The sequence below is a fragment of the Andrographis paniculata genome, unplaced genomic scaffold (assembly GCF_009805555.1).
Source record: "Andrographis paniculata isolate CXL003 unplaced genomic scaffold, ASM980555v1 Contig79END, whole genome shotgun sequence".
Taxonomy (NCBI): domain Eukaryota; kingdom Viridiplantae; phylum Streptophyta; class Magnoliopsida; order Lamiales; family Acanthaceae; genus Andrographis; species Andrographis paniculata.
Window position 1 is genome coordinate 1,348,146 of NW_026137616.1, and position 20,170 is coordinate 1,368,315.

General features: G+C 32.5%; 4 protein-coding genes across 7 annotated transcripts; 3 read left to right on the top strand and 1 right to left on the bottom strand.

The window, feature by feature from the left end:
- The first annotated feature begins 1,888 nt into the window (after positions 1-1,888).
- On the top strand, positions 1,889-4,209 carry LOC127240416 (uncharacterized). Its single transcript, XM_051259094.1, has 2 exons — positions 1,889-2,649; positions 4,075-4,209. Exons 1-2 carry the CDS (start codon positions 2,323-2,325, stop codon positions 4,186-4,188), a joined length of 441 nt encoding a protein of 146 aa, XP_051115051.1. The 5' UTR covers positions 1,889-2,322; the 3' UTR covers positions 4,189-4,209.
- Positions 4,180-9,094, bottom strand: LOC127240415 (pentatricopeptide repeat-containing protein At1g03540). 2 transcript variants are annotated; one of them, XM_051259093.1, is made up of 4 exons: positions 7,025-9,094; positions 6,164-6,536; positions 4,810-5,018; positions 4,180-4,322 (listed from the first exon to the last, which is right to left on the bottom strand). In XM_051259093.1, the coding sequence occupies exon 1, from the start codon at positions 8,886-8,888 to the stop codon at positions 7,059-7,061; it is 1,830 nt and encodes a 609-aa protein (XP_051115050.1). In that variant the 5' UTR covers positions 8,889-9,094; the 3' UTR covers positions 4,180-4,322; positions 4,810-5,018; positions 6,164-6,536; positions 7,025-7,058. The 2 variants fall into 2 exon arrangements, with proteins under 2 accessions (XP_051115050.1, XP_051115049.1); XM_051259092.1 differs by lacking the exon at positions 4,180-4,322 and adding an exon at positions 4,449-4,493.
- A 2,908-nt stretch (positions 9,095-12,002) lies between these two features.
- On the top strand, positions 12,003-12,681 carry LOC127240526 (uncharacterized). The gene has a single exon (XM_051259246.1). It carries the CDS (start codon positions 12,148-12,150, stop codon positions 12,352-12,354), a length of 207 nt encoding a protein of 68 aa, XP_051115203.1. The 5' UTR covers positions 12,003-12,147; the 3' UTR covers positions 12,355-12,681.
- Positions 12,682-16,787: 4,106 nt separating this feature from the next.
- On the top strand, positions 16,788-19,691 carry LOC127240421 (uncharacterized). 3 transcript variants are annotated; one of them, XM_051259100.1, is made up of 7 exons: positions 16,788-16,877; positions 17,060-17,929; positions 18,035-18,246; positions 18,413-18,638; positions 18,760-18,845; positions 18,936-19,027; positions 19,111-19,691. In XM_051259100.1, exons 2-7 carry the CDS (start codon positions 17,837-17,839, stop codon positions 19,323-19,325), a joined length of 924 nt encoding a protein of 307 aa, XP_051115057.1. In that variant the 5' UTR covers positions 16,788-16,877; positions 17,060-17,836; the 3' UTR covers positions 19,326-19,691. The 3 variants fall into 3 exon arrangements, with proteins under 3 accessions (XP_051115057.1, XP_051115058.1, XP_051115055.1); XM_051259101.1 differs by having other exon boundaries at positions 16,827-17,403; positions 17,867-17,929; XM_051259098.1 differs by having other exon boundaries at positions 16,827-17,929.
- Positions 19,692-20,170: the final 479 nt, after the last annotated feature.

The window sequence follows — 20,170 nt, forward strand, 5'->3', positions numbered from 1 at the left end:
AATAATAAATTGATTGATTAATTTTACGTGGCCGATCAATTCATATAAAGTATTTATATATTTGTTGTATAACGCATGCAACTACTTAAGTTGAAACATTAAATTTACAAGTGAATTAAGGTTTATTTGATCCAATGGTTTTTATAATTAATTGTGTACACTATATTTGTGATCCAAATGATTTGATTTTATTTTTTTTGTAATTATATTAATTATGTGTTGAGGTCGTCAAATTATCTTCCATCGCCACCCGAAGCAGCTAGCGTACGGCGCGGTAGAATTATATTACGGAGACAACACTTTTAGTGCTACACAACACATTAATTGTAATTAATTATATTAATACTATTATTTAATTTATTGTATCTCTGTGATTGCTGGGGCACAGCACTAGCTAGACTGGCTATTTTAAAATTACAAAAGATTATTCGGCAACATCTAGATTTTTATTTATTTTACAAAAAGGATAAATTAAATAAACTAAAAAATAAAAATATAATTCATATGTCCGTCAAGTGTTGCTAATCGGGTAGACATGTGTTATTCGACAAGTCATGTGAATGTCACGTAAATATTTTCAATGCCGAAAAACTAAAAGTGTAAAAAAAATTCAAGACTAATTGACACACTACCGGATTATAAAATAATTAAAGAGTCTGGACAAAAATATCAATTTGTAATTAACTTAAAATTAACTTTATAAAAATTGAAGATTTTTAAATATAAATAAAAATAATTATTTACAAAAATTTTGAATAAGTTCTATCAGTAGAAAATTACAAATTTAAATATATTTATTTATATTTATTAAATATATTTTAAATAAATAATTTTTTTAAAAAAATATTTTATAGTACAAAAGGGGAAAAAATGGTTATAATAAATTATTCTTTCCGTCCTACATATCGTGTACACACTGTATTTTATGAGATATATAATCAGTAAATAATTAAGAATGCATTAATAAAAATAATTATCCTATAATATAAATAATTATAAATTAAAATTAAGATAACTAATTAGTTTAATTAAAATTAAAAAAAAAATAAATTAAAAAGTTTAAAATGAAATTAAAATGTGTAATCATTTAAAAAAAATTATATGGAATACGAAACAGAAACGACAACGTGGACATGGTACGTGAGATGAATGGACTATTATCTATATACATATATAAAAGAGATCGGTATTGGGTCCATCTCACCAAATCTTTTTTGTGAAATTTTTTGATTTTTTTTATTATTTTTGATTTCTTAATAAAATAAATATGTATTAAATGTCATTAAGTATATCATAATTAATAAAATTATAATTAATACATTTTTAAATATAATAAAATAATTGATTTAATTTTATGATTAAAGTAAATTATAATTTTGTCTATTTATACCTCTAATATATATATATATATAAAAGAGATCGGTGTGGGTTCACCTCACCAAATTTTTTTTGATTTTTTTTTTGATTTTTGATTTTTTAATAAAATAAATATGTATTAAATGTTATTAGGTATATCATAATTAATAAAATTATAATTAATATATTTTTAAATATAATAAAATAATTGATTTAATTTTATGATTAAAGTAAATTATAATTTTGTCTATTTATATCCCTAATCTATATATATATATAAAAGAGATCGGTGTGGGATCCATCTCACCAAATTTTTTTTTTTGAAATTTTTTTATTTTTTTTATTTCTTAATAAAATAAATATATATTAAATGTCATTAAGAATATCATAATTAATAAAATTATAATTAATATATTTTTAAATATAATAAATAATTGATTTAATTTATAAAGTTTAATTAATTATCACAGACTTCCCTGTATATAAATGCAGCAGTATCGCCGTGTATTTCTCAAGAAGCCTCCTCCAGGGAGAGCACTCTCCTCTCTCCTCTCTCTCACTCATATCTTTCTGAATCATTTCAATCAATCACAGTTTTTGGAACTCCGTGACGAGCAATGACACCCACGCCCAAAGGTTTTTTAAAATCCATCACCCTTTCTTGTGGCTCACAATCACAGCCCACCGGAAACCAGGCAACATTGCATAAATTCAGCTCTCGAAATTCGATCAATCTCCGCACCATTTCTTCTTCTTGATTTGTTTCCTCTTCCAACAACTCCCGCCACATTTATGTGCTAAATGTTATTCAGATTCCTCAATTCCATCAACCAAGTCAAAACTGGGTTTTATCTGTTCCCAGTTTCTTGTCCTCCTCCATTCCCGGAAATGAAATGCCCCGCCTCTCCATTGCTAAAATCATTCTGAAGCCACACTGCGATTTTTGTTACTTATGATTCTGAGTGAATGGTGAGGCGTGCTGGCATAGGTTTAGGTTTAGGTGCTGCTGCTGAACCCGCGGCGGCTCCTAGGGTTCCGCCTGGGGTGGTGGGCGGCGGCGGCGATGTGAACAGAGACGAGCATTGGAGGAGCTTCGACAACTCCGTCAATGCGGTGTCGTTTGGGTTCGTTGCAACTGCTATCCTCATTTCTCTGTTCCTTGTCATGGCAGTTTTCGAGAGGTTCCTCCGTCCACGTTCCCCACCTGATGCCGCCGCCAGCAGAGGCGGCGACGGCAGCAGCCCGGACAGTGATTCGACCAACATGAGAAAACTAGACCATCCTTCTCCTAAGGTATATATATATATATATACATACACTATTTACTGTTGTTAGGATTTTATTTGTTCTTTTTCAAAACCAATAATAAAACAATTAGAAAAAATAAAATAAAAAAATTATAGTATAAAACTTCTCACTTAACTCGACATGATGATGAGGCCTTCCAAGTTCCAAGCTTGTGAAGCATAAATTAGCTTTTGTTGTTACCTTTATATTAGAAATAATTCTTGAAATATGATTCCAGGTGGTAAGTTGGGCACTTTCAAGAAAGCATATAATTTTACATGATTCAGTAGACACAAAATATTTAAACAATTGAAAGAGTTTTGGAATTTCTTAAAGATGTGTGTTATGTGACTAAAACAAGCAAGTTAACAATAATGTAATTATCTTACTGACTTCATATTTTTACCAAGAAATATTGACAGCCAAATTGTCTATTGCAGCATCATTATCTGCTTTAATGGTTGCAATGGTAAAGTTGCAAACATCTTTAGCTTTTCCGAATTCGATTGTGTCGTCGAAAGCCCAAGCTGATGTTTGACACTGAGGTTACCTCAGGGCCCCTTTAATCCATTATAGTATGAGGAATATAGTTGGCCCTCAATTGTACTCGCATCTTAGCCGATCCTGTAACAAGCACACTATGCTTTATATGTTGGTATTTTATCTATGGTTTTTTCATTTTGGTCGATATGTCGGTTTTCGCCCACGATGCATTGAACCCCACCTTGTAGAAAATCTGCTAGGACTATTATTTTGCATCAATTGCCTGCATTCGAAATTATATCATTAATCAGAGTAAGTGCTTAACATTGGAAGCAGCCGTATTCATTTTGAAACCTTAGATTTTGTTGGAATGTACTTGGTCACGTGTTTCTTGATTATTTCTATTACAACAAATCGCATTCATGTTTGGGTCTTGTCTTTAGAATCTTAAAAAGTTTATGTTATTTGATTCAGAATGCAATATTAGTTCAGTACAGATGATATATGCCTTTTATTGCTTAGGGATTTTTTTTTTTTTTGTGTGTGTGTGTGAATGGGACCCTTTGTTGTCCTAAGCATGTGATGTTGTTCTAGAGTTGTCTGCTTAAGCCATCATATTGCTACTTTTTATTACTCTCTCATAAATTCTGTCAATCAGATCATTTTGATGCTCAAAGAACCACAATTGGTGCTGGAAAGTTACATGTGGGTCGGCATAACTTCTGAAAATAGTTGTTGCATTCATTATGTTAGATATTCAAACTTTATCTAATATCATAGCACAGGACATTGTGAAAAACAAGCAACATAAAAGGGATGTGAAAAAATCTTGCTGTAAACAATGCAGTTATTGCTGTGTATTTACAGTCATAACTTTTTTAGGTTCAAAATGTGCCTCCAGATAAGAAAGATCTTCGTGCATTATGTCATTTGTCCTGTAATGTGCAGATGACCGTCTATCCGAGAGGAGTGTCAGTCCTAATGCCCGGAGAACGATTTCCTACTTTCCTCGCACATCCGGTGCCGGCACCACCACCATATGCTGCTGAAAGGTTATCTTAGATGCAACTTCTGTCAAGATCCTCAACATAGTCATTGATATTGTCCACCAGTTAATTTGTTCCTGGGTGCCACTCCATGGAAGTGTTGAGGCCGACTGGTTAGAGTGACCATATGCCGAGAGAAGTGAAATGAGACTGCAGTAAATAAAAACATTTTGAGCTTTGTTATTATAGAGATCGCCGTTAGATGGAAGACTATGATTTGTGTATGTATATTCTTGCCTGTTTTGTATATAATGCTTAACCCCCCAACCCCACCCCGCCCCTCCTTCCAGGCAGTACCTAAATGTACTCAGACTCTAATTACTGTCAAATAAAATAAGCATCAGTTATGTCGACTGTAGAACAATCCTTTAACATGTCAAGACTTCAAACTCCACTAAATTCTACATTTCATTGGGTAATGATAGGAGATGAGAATTATAAAGCTAACATATATTAAGGAAACATTTAAAGATGCCCAACACTGAGTACTATGTGATTCCTAACAGATTTTCTAAACAACAATAGTTACTGTAATCCAATACCTATTGCAATGTATAAAAATAAAAGAAAAGAATATAAGGGATATGTGCAACTAAGGAAACAGCCTGATAAACATCACTACCAGCTGGAACAGTACCTTATGCAGATGCTTTCCTGCAAAGAATGCATTTTGAGTGGAAAGAACCTTCTCTGGATACTCAGAATGAGCTTTAAATGGAGTTTGTGGAAGTGGTCATTAGTCACCAGAAGTTGCGATGCAGCACGAACTCTATCAATGACTTAATGTAGAATTCCCAGCCTTATATGAGGAGCTGACGATGGGCCAGATGCTTAATTTTGAAATCCCTGCACACCACATGCAGCCAAGGTCAGGTTTTGTGGCAACTAATATCCTCTCCCTTTCAGTCAAGACTATGAAAATAAGAAATACCATTTAGTTTCTACAAGCAGTCATTTATTTGATATGAAAACAACTTTGTTGATCCTGCTAAAAGGTTGAAGTGGTCTGGAGGATATCCCCATAGAAGGGAAGGATCAACAAGGATATCACATCTTGCTACCTCTAAAATCTAGATGAGACTACCTGTCTTGTTTGAACACAACTACAAAATATGATCCATAAAATTGGTCCCACAATGTGACAGAAAAGCTTAGATTATGATGATGGAGGAGAGTTCAAACAAATTTCTCAAGGCAAGCATTATAGGGAGTAAATGTCTACAAGAATGACACTGAGAAATTACAGACATAAGTAGAGTAGCATTATGTGAAATTGCAGACAATTTTCAGAGAATTAAATCTAACACTATATGAATTGTGGATTTATATGCTCTGCGTTGTTAAGTTTTATTAAGTACACTATAATGATGTTCATTTTTCATACATATAGTAAGTTATAATGTACAATTAACTGTCATTATATTATTATACAAGTCATTATGTACATGTCACATGATGTTTGAATCAAAGCATTACTTTTTTGTCCATTTGTGTTTTCAACATATATATATTTTTGCATTATGTTATCTACAATAAAAGGATTTTTTTTTTTTTTTTTTTCTGCTCACAAACCTCATTTTTAACACCTAATATAGCACCACATCCAACCACTATTTTCCACATAATAATTCTTATCTAAAACAACCCAAAAGACAAATATGCACACCCATCCTTTATCTATTTATGATAAAGTAAAAAAAGGAGAACATATTATACTGTAGCTCTACCTTACCACCTTTTCAAATAAATCAGTAGTATAGCTTCTGCCATGTGTTATGTATTCAGCTTTTAATTGTAGATAGTATATTGCATTTATCACAAAAGGCAATCCATAATGTGAGTTCTCATACACAGCCTAAAAGGAACCCCACAATCAAGTAATTCTATTCAGATTATAACAGCATTGAAAAAAGAAAACAAATGCCTATGCTTGGAAAAGAAGGCTATATGTGAAAATGACTGAAAGAAAACTATGAGAAATTGCTTGTTACCATTCATATCACCACAAGAAATGAACCATTTGCATGCCCAGTACTCTGATACTTATCAAAGGCTTCTGGAATTATGCATTCTGACACTGGCATGTGATGCTTCAACGGCTGCATATGCAGGCCAAAATGTCATGACATCGACACCAGCAGCCCTTACTTTCTTCATTGTTTTCACTATCATCCAGGGATTGCTATAAGTTAGCATGGTGTGGGCAAAAGTATCTAATCCAGATTTGGCAACTTTCTCCACAGCCCACATCTCCATGAAAACCAGGAACTGCAAGTTGAGTGATATCCAGCTAACAAAGTAGTTAAAAGGAGCAATTTTTCATGCCCTAACTACCATTTCTTTTTAAAATTCTGCTCTATTTTCCTGTCAATCAAGCAATAGAACAATGACATAAGAAAGACATCCAGATTGATTTTAATCTATGCAAAAGACATGACTTTACTTAGAGAATATGCTCTCTCCAAAACTTCCAGTTAATCAAAGCAGGCCATGGACTATCCAACTCCTACCCTAAGCAATTAAAGCAGGGTTACAGATAGGCTATCATGTCTACTTAGTTTTGGGCATTAACTATGGATCCACTGTCTCTATATTTCATGACAAGATCCTTCTTATTGTCCAAGTCCACCCTATACTGATAGAACATAATAGTATAAAACCTTACATATCACACCCAAAGCTTCTATAAGCTTTTAGGCTTTAGCAACTTCAACTTCTGCACCGTCTCAGGGAGGACTCCATAAAACCACAACACTAAATTCACATGCATAGATTTAAACGAGTAGAATGATGATAATAAGCATTCCTTGTAGTTGTAATGAAAAATAAAAAATGACCACGTGGTTTATTACCATTCATTCATCTCTGGAGGTGTATCTTGAAATTTCAGGGAGATGAAGAACTAAACATGCTGTCACCAATCCAGCTCGTTCCTGGCATTTTCCTGACCCCTATTCTTTTCATTTGGTTCCAAACATTAAGAGAATCTCTCCACCGCCCAACTGCCTTGTACACATTCGCTAGAAGAATATAACTTAAGTGATAATCGGGTTTCAATTCTATCATTTTCTGGGCAATGCGCTCTGCGACAATTGGATTTGTTGTCGTGGCACAAGCACCAAGAAGAGATGCCCAAAGAGAAGAATCATTTTTGAATTCTGCATTCATAATCAGATCTTCAGCTTCTTCTATATTGCCCGCTCGACCTAAAAGATCAATCATACAACTGTAATGTTCAAGTCCAGCTTGCAACCCATAGTCCTTATGCATTGCAACAAAATACTTGCGCCCTTGGTCCACCAAACCACAGTGACTGCAAGCAAATAGAACTTCAAGAAAACTTATATTATCAGGTTTAACCTTCTCCTGAATCATTTGACAAAAAATACTAACAGCTTCAGCACCTCGTCCATTTTGAGCAAATCCACCAATCATTGAATTCCACGTGATCAAATTCTTAACAGGCATCTTCAAGAAAACTCTGTAAGCAAAATCAACACAACCACACTTGGCATACAAATCAACCAGGGCTGATTCTGCCACAACATCTCTCCAACTACATCTCCTTAAGTATTGGCAGTGAACCTCCTTCCCAAGCTTCTCGGTTGCCAAACCAGCACAAGCACGCAGAACAGTTCCAAAATTATAAAGGTCTTTTTCCATGTCTCTAAATAAATCAATAACCACTTTAAATTCACCTTTCCTACAATAACCACCAAGCAAAGCAGACCATGAAACTGGATTTTTCCTCTCCATTCTATCAAAAACGCGCCGGGACTCTTCTATCACCCCACACTTTGCATACATATCCAATAAACTACTATTAACGAACACATCCCTGTGAAAGCCCCCCGTGACTACAAGAGCATGCATTTCTTTACCTTGCTTCAATCTTTCCAAATTTCCCAAAGCAGTTAAAGTACTTCCAAAAGTAAAACAATCCGGCCAAAAGCCATACTTCCTAGACATCAGATAAAACATACCCAAAGCCTGTTGATAACAATCACACCTTGTGAGTGCAGAAATAACTGAGGTACAACAGACATCGTCTGGTTCAGGCATTTCATCGAACAGCTGGTGACATTCATTAGGCATGGAACTCCTCCCGTACATATCAATTAGGGCAGCCGCAATCACCTCATTGGACTCAAATCCATACGTCACGACAACCCCATGTAAGCACTTCCCCAGTTTCAAATGCCCAACCTCCGAACATGCCTTGACCACTGCAGACAAAGTAAACGCATTTGGGTCAATCCCAAAAGCCAACATCTCATGATACAAATCAATTGCATTCCATGGCTTCCCCACGCGAATGTATACAGATATTATAGAACTCCAAGACACGACATCCTTGTAAAACATCCCGTCGAAGAATTTTCGAGTGTCGTTAAAATCCTTGGCTAGTTTGAAGTAGAGGGCTAAAAGGCTGTTCCCGACGAAACGATCTGCTTCCAGTCCGGACTTAATCAGATGGCAGTGCAGCTGAAGGCCGAGAGTGAAGTGAAGTGATTTCGAGCAAACATTTACTATGGACGCGTACGTTATTGGATTTGCAGCTACATTTCGTTGGTGCGGCGTGGCATTTATGGAATTAAGAAGGGTAATAGATTCGGAGACTAAACCTTGCCCACAAAGTTGAATGATTTGGGATGATGTGGAGTGATAGTGCGCGCTAGAGATGGATGCGAAATGGCGTTTCGACAACAGCCTCATCAGTCTTTGCCCTAAGCATACCAAAGAAACAATTTTTCAAAATTATTAGTGTATCTTTTCTGGGATCAAAGCGACGGTCAGCCCTGTGCTCTGAGTTGCGGAGGATTTGGGAAGCCGCCGATTAGGGTCTAGGATTGGACGTTGCAGGGATGAGGTGGCCGACGGAGGGCGGCGTAGCGCTGTAGCCCGTTGGAGGAAGGCGGAGAAGAATCTCCAATATGTTGTAATTTTCTTTATTTATATTATATGAATTTTTTTTAAAAAAAAAAACCAATTGAATAATTTATCAAGATTTTACTCATATCACTTTTTGAAATTTTTGCTATTAGTGCTATTTGTTTCTAATAACAAAGTAAGATATATTTTATTATCTGTAAAAAAAAAATCATTATTTCAAAATGTCTTGATCCATACATTTTTCTGTACGTCTATTGGCCAAAATTATTTGGCTGAATTCCTCAGCTCCATCTTTTTTGGACAACTCACAGATACAAGAAAGTGCCATAGACCGTCTGTACAGATAAGCATCAGAGGGTTTGCATGTTTTTATACTGTCTTAAGGCTTCGTTTCATTTAGACACAAGTTTTTGGACATTTTTATACTTTTAAAATTTTAACTTGTTTCAAATTAAAAATTGATAAAAAGGTATGAAAAAAATAATATATATTTAATGTTATATACGTAGTTATTAGATATGATATTATATAATACTTGAAGTAAAAAGTAAATATTAATTTGATATATAGTAATCTTTTAAAATACAAATTATGATTGCGGGGATTTTGACCTATAATGTATTGAGGCCCAATACAATATATAGCGAGCCTAGTCCAATACATGTGGCCCATTAATTGGACCTGACCCAATCCACTAAATGGCGAGATCAAATCTTATCCGTCCGATGGAGAGTTCTAATTATGACCGTTGATTTTATTCTTTAACATTTGTGTTCTTCTTCTTGTTCTTTTTTTAATTTTTTTTGAAAGTTCATTTTTCTTCTTTGTTCCGTGAGAGAATTGTGCATGTATTCATTTCTTCTCAACTGATTAGCGCAATGTTATAATTGACCATGTCTTAAATCTTGAAGTTTTTAGTGTCGTCAAGACGTTTGGATATGATTTCGACTTTGTTCACCCATTTTCGGTCCCTCACGGTGTAGTTATAATCGATTTGGGATTGAGCCGAATAACATACTATATATATAAATTTTTGTTTCATATTGATGAATAAATGTTGTGATTCTTTTTAAAATTTTCATTTAATCTTTTTGATTAGAAAACAATTAATGACAAATGATACAAAAATAAAATTGGAAACCTAAGTATAACTTTTTTTGTTTGATCAATTACATCAGTTGATATTATTTCTATTAAAAATATATTATTTTATCTTATAAAATATAATATTGGTTAAAAAAAAAAAAGCAAATTTAAATACAAAACAAACAAACTCTTTGTAGAAGAACATTTATACTTGAATTGAAATTTTTGGTTTGTTCTTATTATACTTATAGTAATTGAAGGTGATATTTAAAGAGGACAATTCTCTTGGAAATTTTGTTTCTTTTACTTACTATCCAATTCATACAATTTGTCATTAGAATATGTTGGTGTAGGTGAAAGAGGAAGAAGTGAGAGAAGGGTGAATTATGCTGGAAAACTCATAAAATATCACTGTTCCATATATTGTTTTGCATCACAAGAATAAATATGAAATTGAGTTTGGATTGGGCATGGTTTGGTTTGGGCTTAGCTTAGATTTGACTATATTAAATGTTAATATTCTCATAAATAATATTTATCAATTTTTCTATTTTAGCCCGCTCCCTTACAATATATTACACAAATGTCATTACCTTTATATCACACAATACTAATAAGGTTATTTTAGTATTTTCTACTCTATTCATACAATACATCAATATAATACTAATATTTTAAAATTTTTGTGCAAAAAAACAAATCTATACATAGATAAGAGACGGAGGGTAAATAATAAGCAACCAAACAAACTAAACAAGTTTGGTATACCCCACGGTGATGGCTCAATAATTGAAAGCCAATGGAATCTGTTTCCCTTCCTTATTCACTCACTTAGCTCCCATCTTTCCGGACCAATCTACATTATTATTATTATTATTATTATTATTATTATTATTATTATTATTATTATTATCAGCAAAGGATCATTTTTCTTAATCCCTAAGAAAAAGTTCATTAATTAAGAAAGGGAATACTATTATACTAGTAATATCTAGCTAGGAACTTGTTGATATCAAAATTTGAAATTGGTTCTTCTTCTTCCCCTTGTATTTAATTTGGCTTTCCTTTTACAAATATTTATGTAGTAGTAGTACATCGTGAGAAGGGAAAGTTGAGTAAATGACACAAGCAAGCTGTGAACAACCTACATAAAATAAGAATATATATATATATATAGAAAATAAAATTAAATAAAATTACAGCTAGCACATATGCGTGTGTGTATATATATATAATGAATTAAGGGATAGTTACCAGTTAGGGAGGGCAAAAAACTAAGCATCACATAATAATTGTGAGGCAGCAGCAATTACTGACTGACAATAAATGCATGCATGCATACATGCTTAATTACTGATCATCCAACACTACCATTCTTAACTCCCAACCGCTTACATTTATTTAAATATAATTACTTATTTATTTTACTTCAAGAAACATTTAGGTGGTAATAATGTGAATTCTAAGTATTTAGCTACGGATTTAAACATTTATATAAATAGTTACCATATTCAGTGGAAAGGGCACATTCTATTGCAAATTTTTTCAATTATTTTTAATTAATTAATTAATTTAGAGTAATGTGTGACAGAAATATCCAACTGCATTGATGGTGAAATTACTTGAAACAAACTTAGTCATTAATTCTTCTTCTTCTTTCTCTCTAGAAAAGGCCATTCTTGTTTTGAAATTCATCTCTCTCTCTCTCTATATATATATAAATTAAATTTTATTTCGAATTTTATTAATTCTTGCAGCATGGTCTATATATATATATGTAAAATATTGATTGACTCAGGAGGGAGGGCCCACAAGCTGTGGTGCCTATAAATACTGTGGATGTGTTGATGGGGGAAAATCATAAGCAAAGTAAAAACACATCAACCACCACTTTGCTCCACCAGCAAATCTTCACTTTTTTTTTTTATTTTTAATTTTATTTTATAATTATTATTTGGCAATATAATCCATATTTAGGAAGTGAAAGCAAAGAAGAATGGTGTGTTTCTGCTTCCTGGTCGACCAGACGAAGAAGGTGAGGCAGAGCAAGCCGGCGGCCGGAATATGCTCCCGGTGCGGCGGCGGGGCCAGCGTGGCCGACATGAAAACAGCCACCAGGTTTTGCTACGTCCCTTTTTACTGGAAAACATGGAGGGCCATCGTCTGCACTTTCTGCGGCGCCATTCTTAGGTCCTACCACTGAATTAAGGAAGAAGAAGAAGATGGATATTTATATATGTATATATATTTCTTACATGAAATATCTGCAGCAAGCTAAGGAAGGACATTAACTCCCCAGATCGATGATGATGGTTATGATTATGATTGTTGTTTTTTTGCTATTTTCTTGGGGTTAATTAATTAGTTAGCTATGCTTATGAAGAAGGTGATTAATTTTTATTTTATTTTATTTGTTGAGATTTTGGGATGACAAAAGTTGGGTGGGAGCAACGTAACTGCTACTGACTTCATTTATTGATCGATTGATGTGTAAAATGGAGGAATTATTCAGAGACTATTTATTATTGTCTGCTGTCGTCTGTGTAATGATTTTCTACTTATTTCAGCTTATTGCTGTTAATAGACAATTCACAATCAACCAAGTAATCAATCAAATTCCCACAGTCCAAAACTGACCATCACAAAAAAAAATTAAAAAAAAAAAAAAGAAAAAACATGTATATAGCCATTGATTGATACACGATAAAGATAAACAATAAATCCCAGTATGCACATATATATATATATATATATAAATGTAGCTGTATGTTGCATATAAATGGGTAGTTGGGTAGTTTTGTTGAAGAATTAAATGCATAAAACATGAATGCGCCAACTGGCCCTTCACATCCGATCCAGAGATAAAATAAATAGATAAAAATATATAAATAGATGGTTCTTCAACAGGCTGCCATTATCAAATAATGCTTCATTTTAAAATCAATTGGTAATTAAAATAAATTGTTCTTTCAACCTTAAAAACAAAGATAACTCCCAGTATTTTTCCCACGTGGAATAACACTCAATTAACACTGAAAAGTATTGGTGAAGAAGTTAATCAATATCCTTGACTAAGATTTATTATGATTATTATTATGATTATTATTAGATTTTCGGGCAGAGAGATCACATGGAAGAAAGGCAGCAGCTGTAAATGTTATTTGTTGCAAGAGAGCTGGCGTTCATTTATTGTAAGTGCATGTGGAGGGTGGAATATGTTGACAAACTTTTACATTAGATATATCAGTAATTTCTTGCAAAATAATTTCTAACTTTCATTTACATTTTTTTTTTAAAAGAAGTCTGGCGGATAGACAAGTTGAGTTGGACAGCATCATGGGAGCATTAAATTTTTAAGGGTTTCTTTCTTTCATTCATTCAATTGACAGATCCTTGGCTATGGTAAATAAATTTAATTTTAATTAGTGATGATTGTATTCAAATATAGACAAAATGTGTAATGACCTGTTGTATCGTCACTACACAACTTTGCAAATTAGTAGTATATATTTATAATTAAGTGATTGATACTGGAACTGAATGATTTTGGATAGCTACATATATTCTTGTAATGTTTGTCTAGAGGTTTGGATTTTGAGTTAGAGATTTGAATAGTAAAAATTTTGAATTGAAACAGTGATACGATGTGACATAAATAGATAATATAAAAAAAAATATTTGATTTGATATTTTTAAGAAAAAAATTCGATGAATAGTATTTTTGGGATAGAATCCCACACCACACAACATAACACACTTAATTTCACTGCCCAATGAATTCAGACATGCAATTTTCGTATACTGGACTTGCCCCATCAAACCCATGTTAATTGGACTCTAGCGGCCCAGATATAATAAATATATAATTAATTATTTATTATAGTTCTGTCTCACATAAAATGTTAATATATTTTATTTTTATTCGTTATATATAAGTTGTTTTTTTTAAAAAAATAATTATACATTTTAATTATATTTTAAATTTAATAATTTATAATTTTTTAAAATTTTAATTAAATTATTTAGTATCTATACTTATTTTTATTATATCATAATTATTTTTTCTAATATATTTTTTAATTATATATTAATTATAGTTTTCCTAAATTCTTGCATATACGGTAAAATGGACAAATTTTCTGAGACAAAAAAATATTATATTTAAATTTAAATTGACATTGAAAATATAAAATTAATCTATATTTATATCATATTAAATAATTATTTTAATTTAACATTTTACTATTTAAAATTAAAAAATCGAAATGAAAACCCAAACGGCACAAATAAACTTACATAAAATAGCTTTTATTTATTTATTTATTTTAGTTGTTCCATTTATTGAATATATTTATATGGATATTAATTGTATTTAATATACTCATCTTTATAGGGAATTAAGATAATCAATGCGCACGAAAGTACCGATATTCATAAGGTCAACAATAAACAAGGGATTGTTTTTGTCCCTATATTTGTCTATTAATATATACTTTAGCCTCACTCAAAAGTATTCTATTGAATTTTTATTATGCACTAAAGAGTAGTACTCCCTCCGTCCCAAATATCGTATCTAAATTAAGATTAAAATAACTAATTATTTTAATTAAAATTAAAAAAAATAAAATTTAAAAATTTAAAATAAGATTAAAGTATATAATATTTTCCAAAAAAGAAAAATGACATGGGTACGTGGGACGGACAGAAACGGCAACTTGGACATAGTATCTGGGACGGAGGGAGTACTATTTTATTGATGCAGCATATTTATTTTAATTTTCTTTTACTATTTAATTTATATATTTTTAAAAATGTATTATTTAATTTATTATTTAAATATTTAATTTTAATAATTTTAAAAAATTACAGTAAAATTCGAATTTACAAATAATTGTATCTAATTTATTAGGATAAATTATTTTTTTAGTTTCGTAACTGGACCATTTAAAATTTTAGTCCCGTAAGTGGAGCATGTCTCAAACTAGTTTCATAAGTGAAATTTTTCTGTTGCTTTAGTCCTCCAGCGCCGGAGACGCCCGCATGAATTTTTTTTTAATTTTTTTATTTTCTTTTCATTTTTTTAAATTGGACCAAAATAAAAAAAAATTAAATATAATTTTGTTAAAAAAAATTAAAGATAAAAATTAAAAATAAAATCCACGTGTCCGCCAGGTGTCGATAACTTGGCGGACACGTGGCCTCCAACGAACGATGCATGACCCCTTTAGTAATTAATATATAATTATTTCATTATTATAATTTTTTTTATAAGTAAATAGTAAACAAAAATTAAATTAAATAATATATTGATATTAAAATATCCCTGTATAGTATAAGTTATAAATTAATACTATAAAATACAATATTTTCTATTGAATAAAGTATATATTTTATATACTTACAACTAATATTATTTTCATTTTAATATATTACAAAACATATGATATCTTTTTATAAATGTAATTAAGCAAGGCTTGGAGGCCGTCACGAGTCAATATAAAACCAACGGACAATTCCTTGCGAAATATGTTTTAGTTATGATTATGAATAGGGATCACAATGGGCCGTGTCCAGTTGAACTCGAGATCCAAATATATATTTTTAGACTCAAAATTTGAATCGAGTTCGACTATACTCAAATTCAACTATACTTGGACTTGATCATAGATATACTCAATGGACTCTATAGATCCAAAATACTTTTATAAAATTTAAAAATTCAACTCAAAATTGAATTTGACATATGTCAAAATTTATATATTTTATTAAAAAATATTATTATAAAATCATAATAAATAAATACATTAAACTAAAAAATATACTATATTTTTAAAAATTATTTTTTCTTAAATATTATTGATACATTATTAATATATTGTTAGGGTTCAAGTAGGATCTACTCCTAGACCCAAATAGAGTATATAAATAAACTCACGTCCAATCCAATACTCAAATAATTGTAAGTTACCCTACCTAAATATGTAAGGTCTACAGTAACATGGGCATTGTAACATGAAAAAATATATATATTTCCTCTATCTCATATCTATTTATCAATTTGTTTTTTTAATGAAATTTTAGAAATATTAGTATTATATTGAAACATAGTAGAAACAAAGGTAAAAAAATTAAACTAATCTTATTAATATTGAATGATATAAATGTAACGACATTTGTGTAATATATTATAAATTAAAAGGGTATTTGTAACGAAGTTACTAAAAAAAAATAAATGAATATTTTGTTACTAGACTGACTAAAATTGAAAAAATGAATAGATTGTTGAGAGAAAAAAAATTATATTTTTATTTCAAATTAAAATCACCCAAGGTTTATTTCTTTTGCAAAATTTTTTTAAAATATTTTTTTTTAAAAAAATAATATATTAAACACACTAATTATTTTTATATTATTTATTTAATTTTCTATACTTTATATCAATTTTTTTTTCTTCAAATTAAAATAAAAAACAAACGCACCTCCATTATTCCAATAAAAATTCAATTATTATTTTTTAAAAATAAAAAAGTAATAATAATAAAATCATAAATACTTTATAACTAAAGTACAAAAATATTATTCGATAATATTTACAAAAGGACTCCATAAATTACTAGTTATTCCACAAATATATATAAAAAAATAATGTAGAGATAAATAGAGACAGATTTGTGGCAGGAGAATTGAACAGCAGAGATAAAGCTAGAGAAGCCATGGTTGGGGCTAGTAAGTGTCATTAATATCCGACGAGAATATAATCCGCTGTTGCAGCTGCTTCGATTTTAGGGTTAATGATGCCTAAAAAATCCCCCAATTCGTCTCATACACGCACCCGCACTCTCGATTGAAAGCATCATCCACTTTAGCAGCGGTAGATAAATAGATGATCGAAACTAACTTTGATGCAGAGACGACAGAGCACAGCGCGTCCGTTACAGAGGGAGTGGCTGTTCGTGCTTTTTGAAGAAAAGTGGATTCCCTTTTATCGCAAGCTGTGGGATTCCGTTGAGAACAAGTATGGAAAAAGCGGGGAGGATGAGGATCATTTCTAATTCGCAGATATGGCTGCAGCTCCTTTTGGCTCTCTTCGTCGCGTGATACACATATATATATATATATATCTCCCAATCTTTCTTAGGCTTTCTGTTTCTTTGCCTTTACTCTCTTCTCCTGCACTACTGCACCATCTCTTTCTGCTTTTTTCACAGTGCCGATACGTGATTCGCGCGGGGCTGTCTTCGAAAGCATGAAAGTGCGTGGTGAAGAATTGATGATGTTCTTTGTGCTCCTTGATTGATTGTTTGGTTGGGTGGAAATATAATTTGATTGGGTGTTTGTGTTGTGGGTTCTCTAATCTGCCGATCGGAGTTACAATCACATTTCCTTTCATCGGGGAAATTATTGTTACTTTTTTATTGGAATAGAAAACGAAAGGCTTGCGTTTTCTGCCCTTGGTTTGTCCCAAAACGTCAAAAGATTGCATAATCGTGGTTTTGTAGGCCAAATTTCCCCTCTCTCTCTCTCCTCTCTCTCTCTCTCTCTCTCATATTCAAAGGAGGAGGAAAAAATCCCTTCAATTTCTCGCGTCATCTCTGCCATAAAATTCGATTCACTATTTAACCCCTGTGCGTGTTTTTCTGGTTCTGGAAATTCGATCTCTCTCTCTTTATCTGAAGAGAATCACGATGATCTTTGATAAGGTTCCTCCAATGCAGACAAACCTTGAGAGCTTCTTGGATTGCACAACACCTCTGGTCCAATCTCAATTGCTGTCCAAGGTATTTTTGCTTTTCGGACATTGCAGCAGCTCTGGTATCTAAGTTTTCTACTGTATCTAGTTATCTAATGCTTCTTCTTCATCAATTATTTTATGATTCGTGTAGAATGAGATTAGGAAACTGAACAGCCTATGGCATCCATGGGAAAGTGAAAAGGTCGTGGACTGCTTCGTCCTCGGCGATCTTTGGCGAAGCTTTAGCGAATGGAGTGCATACGGCGCCGGAGTTCCCGTCCGTTCTGATGACGGCGAAATTCTGACCCAATATTTCGTGCCGTACCTCTCCGCCATCCAAATTTTCACCGGCAGGCGTTTGAGGTAATGATCCAGATTGCAGATTAGCACTTTATGATCATCATCAGTCATTTGTTTGCTCAAATTTGTTCCCTTTTACAGACAGCTCTGTTTATTGAATTCCTTGGTAGTCTATAGAATTTCGAACTATATATATAGAGAGAGAACTTAGAAGTCTGATCTGACATAGGGAAGAGATCAGTGAGTCCTTGAGCGAGACGAGGGATTCGTATAGCGATTCTTGCAGCGACGAGAGTGAGAGCGATAAGCTATCAAGGTCGGATGGATATTCCTCCGAGGAAGGACCATTCGATCACAGCAGCTTTGTCTGGCATCCGAACCAAAGATTAGGCAATCTTTACTTTGAGCACTTTGAGAGATCATCTCCATACGGAAGAGTTCCTCTTTCAGACAAGGTAAAACAGATCGGAAGTTTCTAATTCTACCATGTGGTAAAAACTTGTCTGAAGCATGATGGTTTGAGGTCATCATATCTTATCCTTATGCCATTTTGTTGTCATAATATCTTCTTCTCAGATTCATAGCTTTGCCCAAAGGTACCCTGGATTAATGTCGCTAAGGAGCGTAGATCTTTCTCCGGCGAGTTGGTTGGCGGTAGCTTGGTGAGGCTCTCTCTCTCCACGCGATTCAATTGCCTCGTCTACAAATTTTTATTACATTTCTCGAACCATCATGGATTGGAAAATAAACAGGTACCCGATTTATCACATCCCTAATGGTAGATCCATCAAGGACTTACAAACATGCTTCCTCACATACCATACATTGTCGTCTTCATTTCAAGGTGTGTATATAAACGGTTATACTATACTTAATCGTTTTCGTTACTTTAAGCACTAATGCTAACATTCATGAACAATTTGGTAGATATGGAGATGAAGGAAGGGGATTGCACATCTCTCCCTCCTTTCGGTTTGGCAACTTACAAGATGCATGGAGACATGTGGATATCGAGCAAGAATGTCCAAGACCGTGAGAGGATCATGTCGCTACTGAGTGTGGCGGATTCGTGGCTAAAGCAACTACGCGTCAACCATCACGACTTCAACTATTTCATGGGAATTCATGTCCCCGGGAGATAGGTTCGGGCATTCGATGTTTTGTCCTTATGAGAAGTTGAAATTGAGAGACGTTTTGTAGAAAAAAGTTGCCTGTTTTTTGGTGAATTTTTAAGACAGGAAGGGCATGGATAAGGGGAAGTATGTAGATCAATTTGGGAGAGGTTGATCTCCTGATGATCTCATCTCAGGCTTTGCGTGTTTTGTCCGAACAAAAAAGGTTCTTACGGGACAAGTTGATGTTGTTTGCACTGATGAATGGACCATCGACTTTGGTGCAGTTTTGACTTACCAAAAATCATTTAATGCGAGAAAAATGTTAGGCTAATCTGTAACCCCAAATTGATATATTCCTGTTTGGAGATTTTCATTTATCTGTTCGCCAAGTAATTATTGTGGGACAGACGATGTATATATATATATTAATATATGTGTGTGTGAAGTGGTCAGGTAATAAATTAGGTTATAATCCCTACACTAATTGTGATCTTTTCAAATGATAAAGATATTGTGTGTGGACGTTGATCATCCTTGTGGGGGTTAGGGCAATAAATGAAGCAAATCAACAAATAGAAAGAGATAAACAATATATCGACTTAATTAATACAGCATATGGTGTTAATTTAAATTAGGCGGCAGTTAGGGTCAAAAGTTAGTTTGATATGATTTGATAAAATTAGCATATTAATATAAAGTAATTTATATTTCATTACAAAATATATCCGGTTATATATTCTCATTGCATATTATGTATATAACAAAATTTATATATATAACAACATAAGCGGATATTAATTTTGTGCTATGCTATATGCTTCGTGATGAATTACTAATTGTTTTGTATCGTATCAGCGCTAATTTGACATTGT

Bases quoted from the DNA above. Each gene is read 5' to 3' on its own strand.
- LOC127240416 (XM_051259094.1), top strand. From the start codon at position 2,323: ATGGTGAGGCGTGCTGGCATAGGTTTAGGTTTAGGTGCTGCTGCTGAA. The intron at 2,650-4,074 runs GTATATATATAT...TGTAATGTGCAG, and splicing joins TAGACCATCCTTCTCCTAAG to ATGACCGTCTATCCGAGAGG.
- LOC127240526 (XM_051259246.1), top strand. From the start codon at position 12,148: ATGGTGTGTTTCTGCTTCCTGGTCGACCAGACGAAGAAGGTGAGGCAG.
- LOC127240421 (XM_051259100.1), top strand. From the start codon at position 17,837: ATGATCTTTGATAAGGTTCCTCCAATGCAGACAAACCTTGAGAGCTTC. The intron at 18,846-18,935 runs GTGAGGCTCTCT...GAAAATAAACAG, and splicing joins AGTTGGTTGGCGGTAGCTTG to GTACCCGATTTATCACATCC. The intron at 19,028-19,110 runs GTGTGTATATAA...ACAATTTGGTAG, and splicing joins ATTGTCGTCTTCATTTCAAG to ATATGGAGATGAAGGAAGGG.
- LOC127240415 (XM_051259093.1), bottom strand. From the start codon at position 8,888: ATGAGGCTGTTGTCGAAACGCCATTTCGCATCCATCTCTAGCGCGCAC.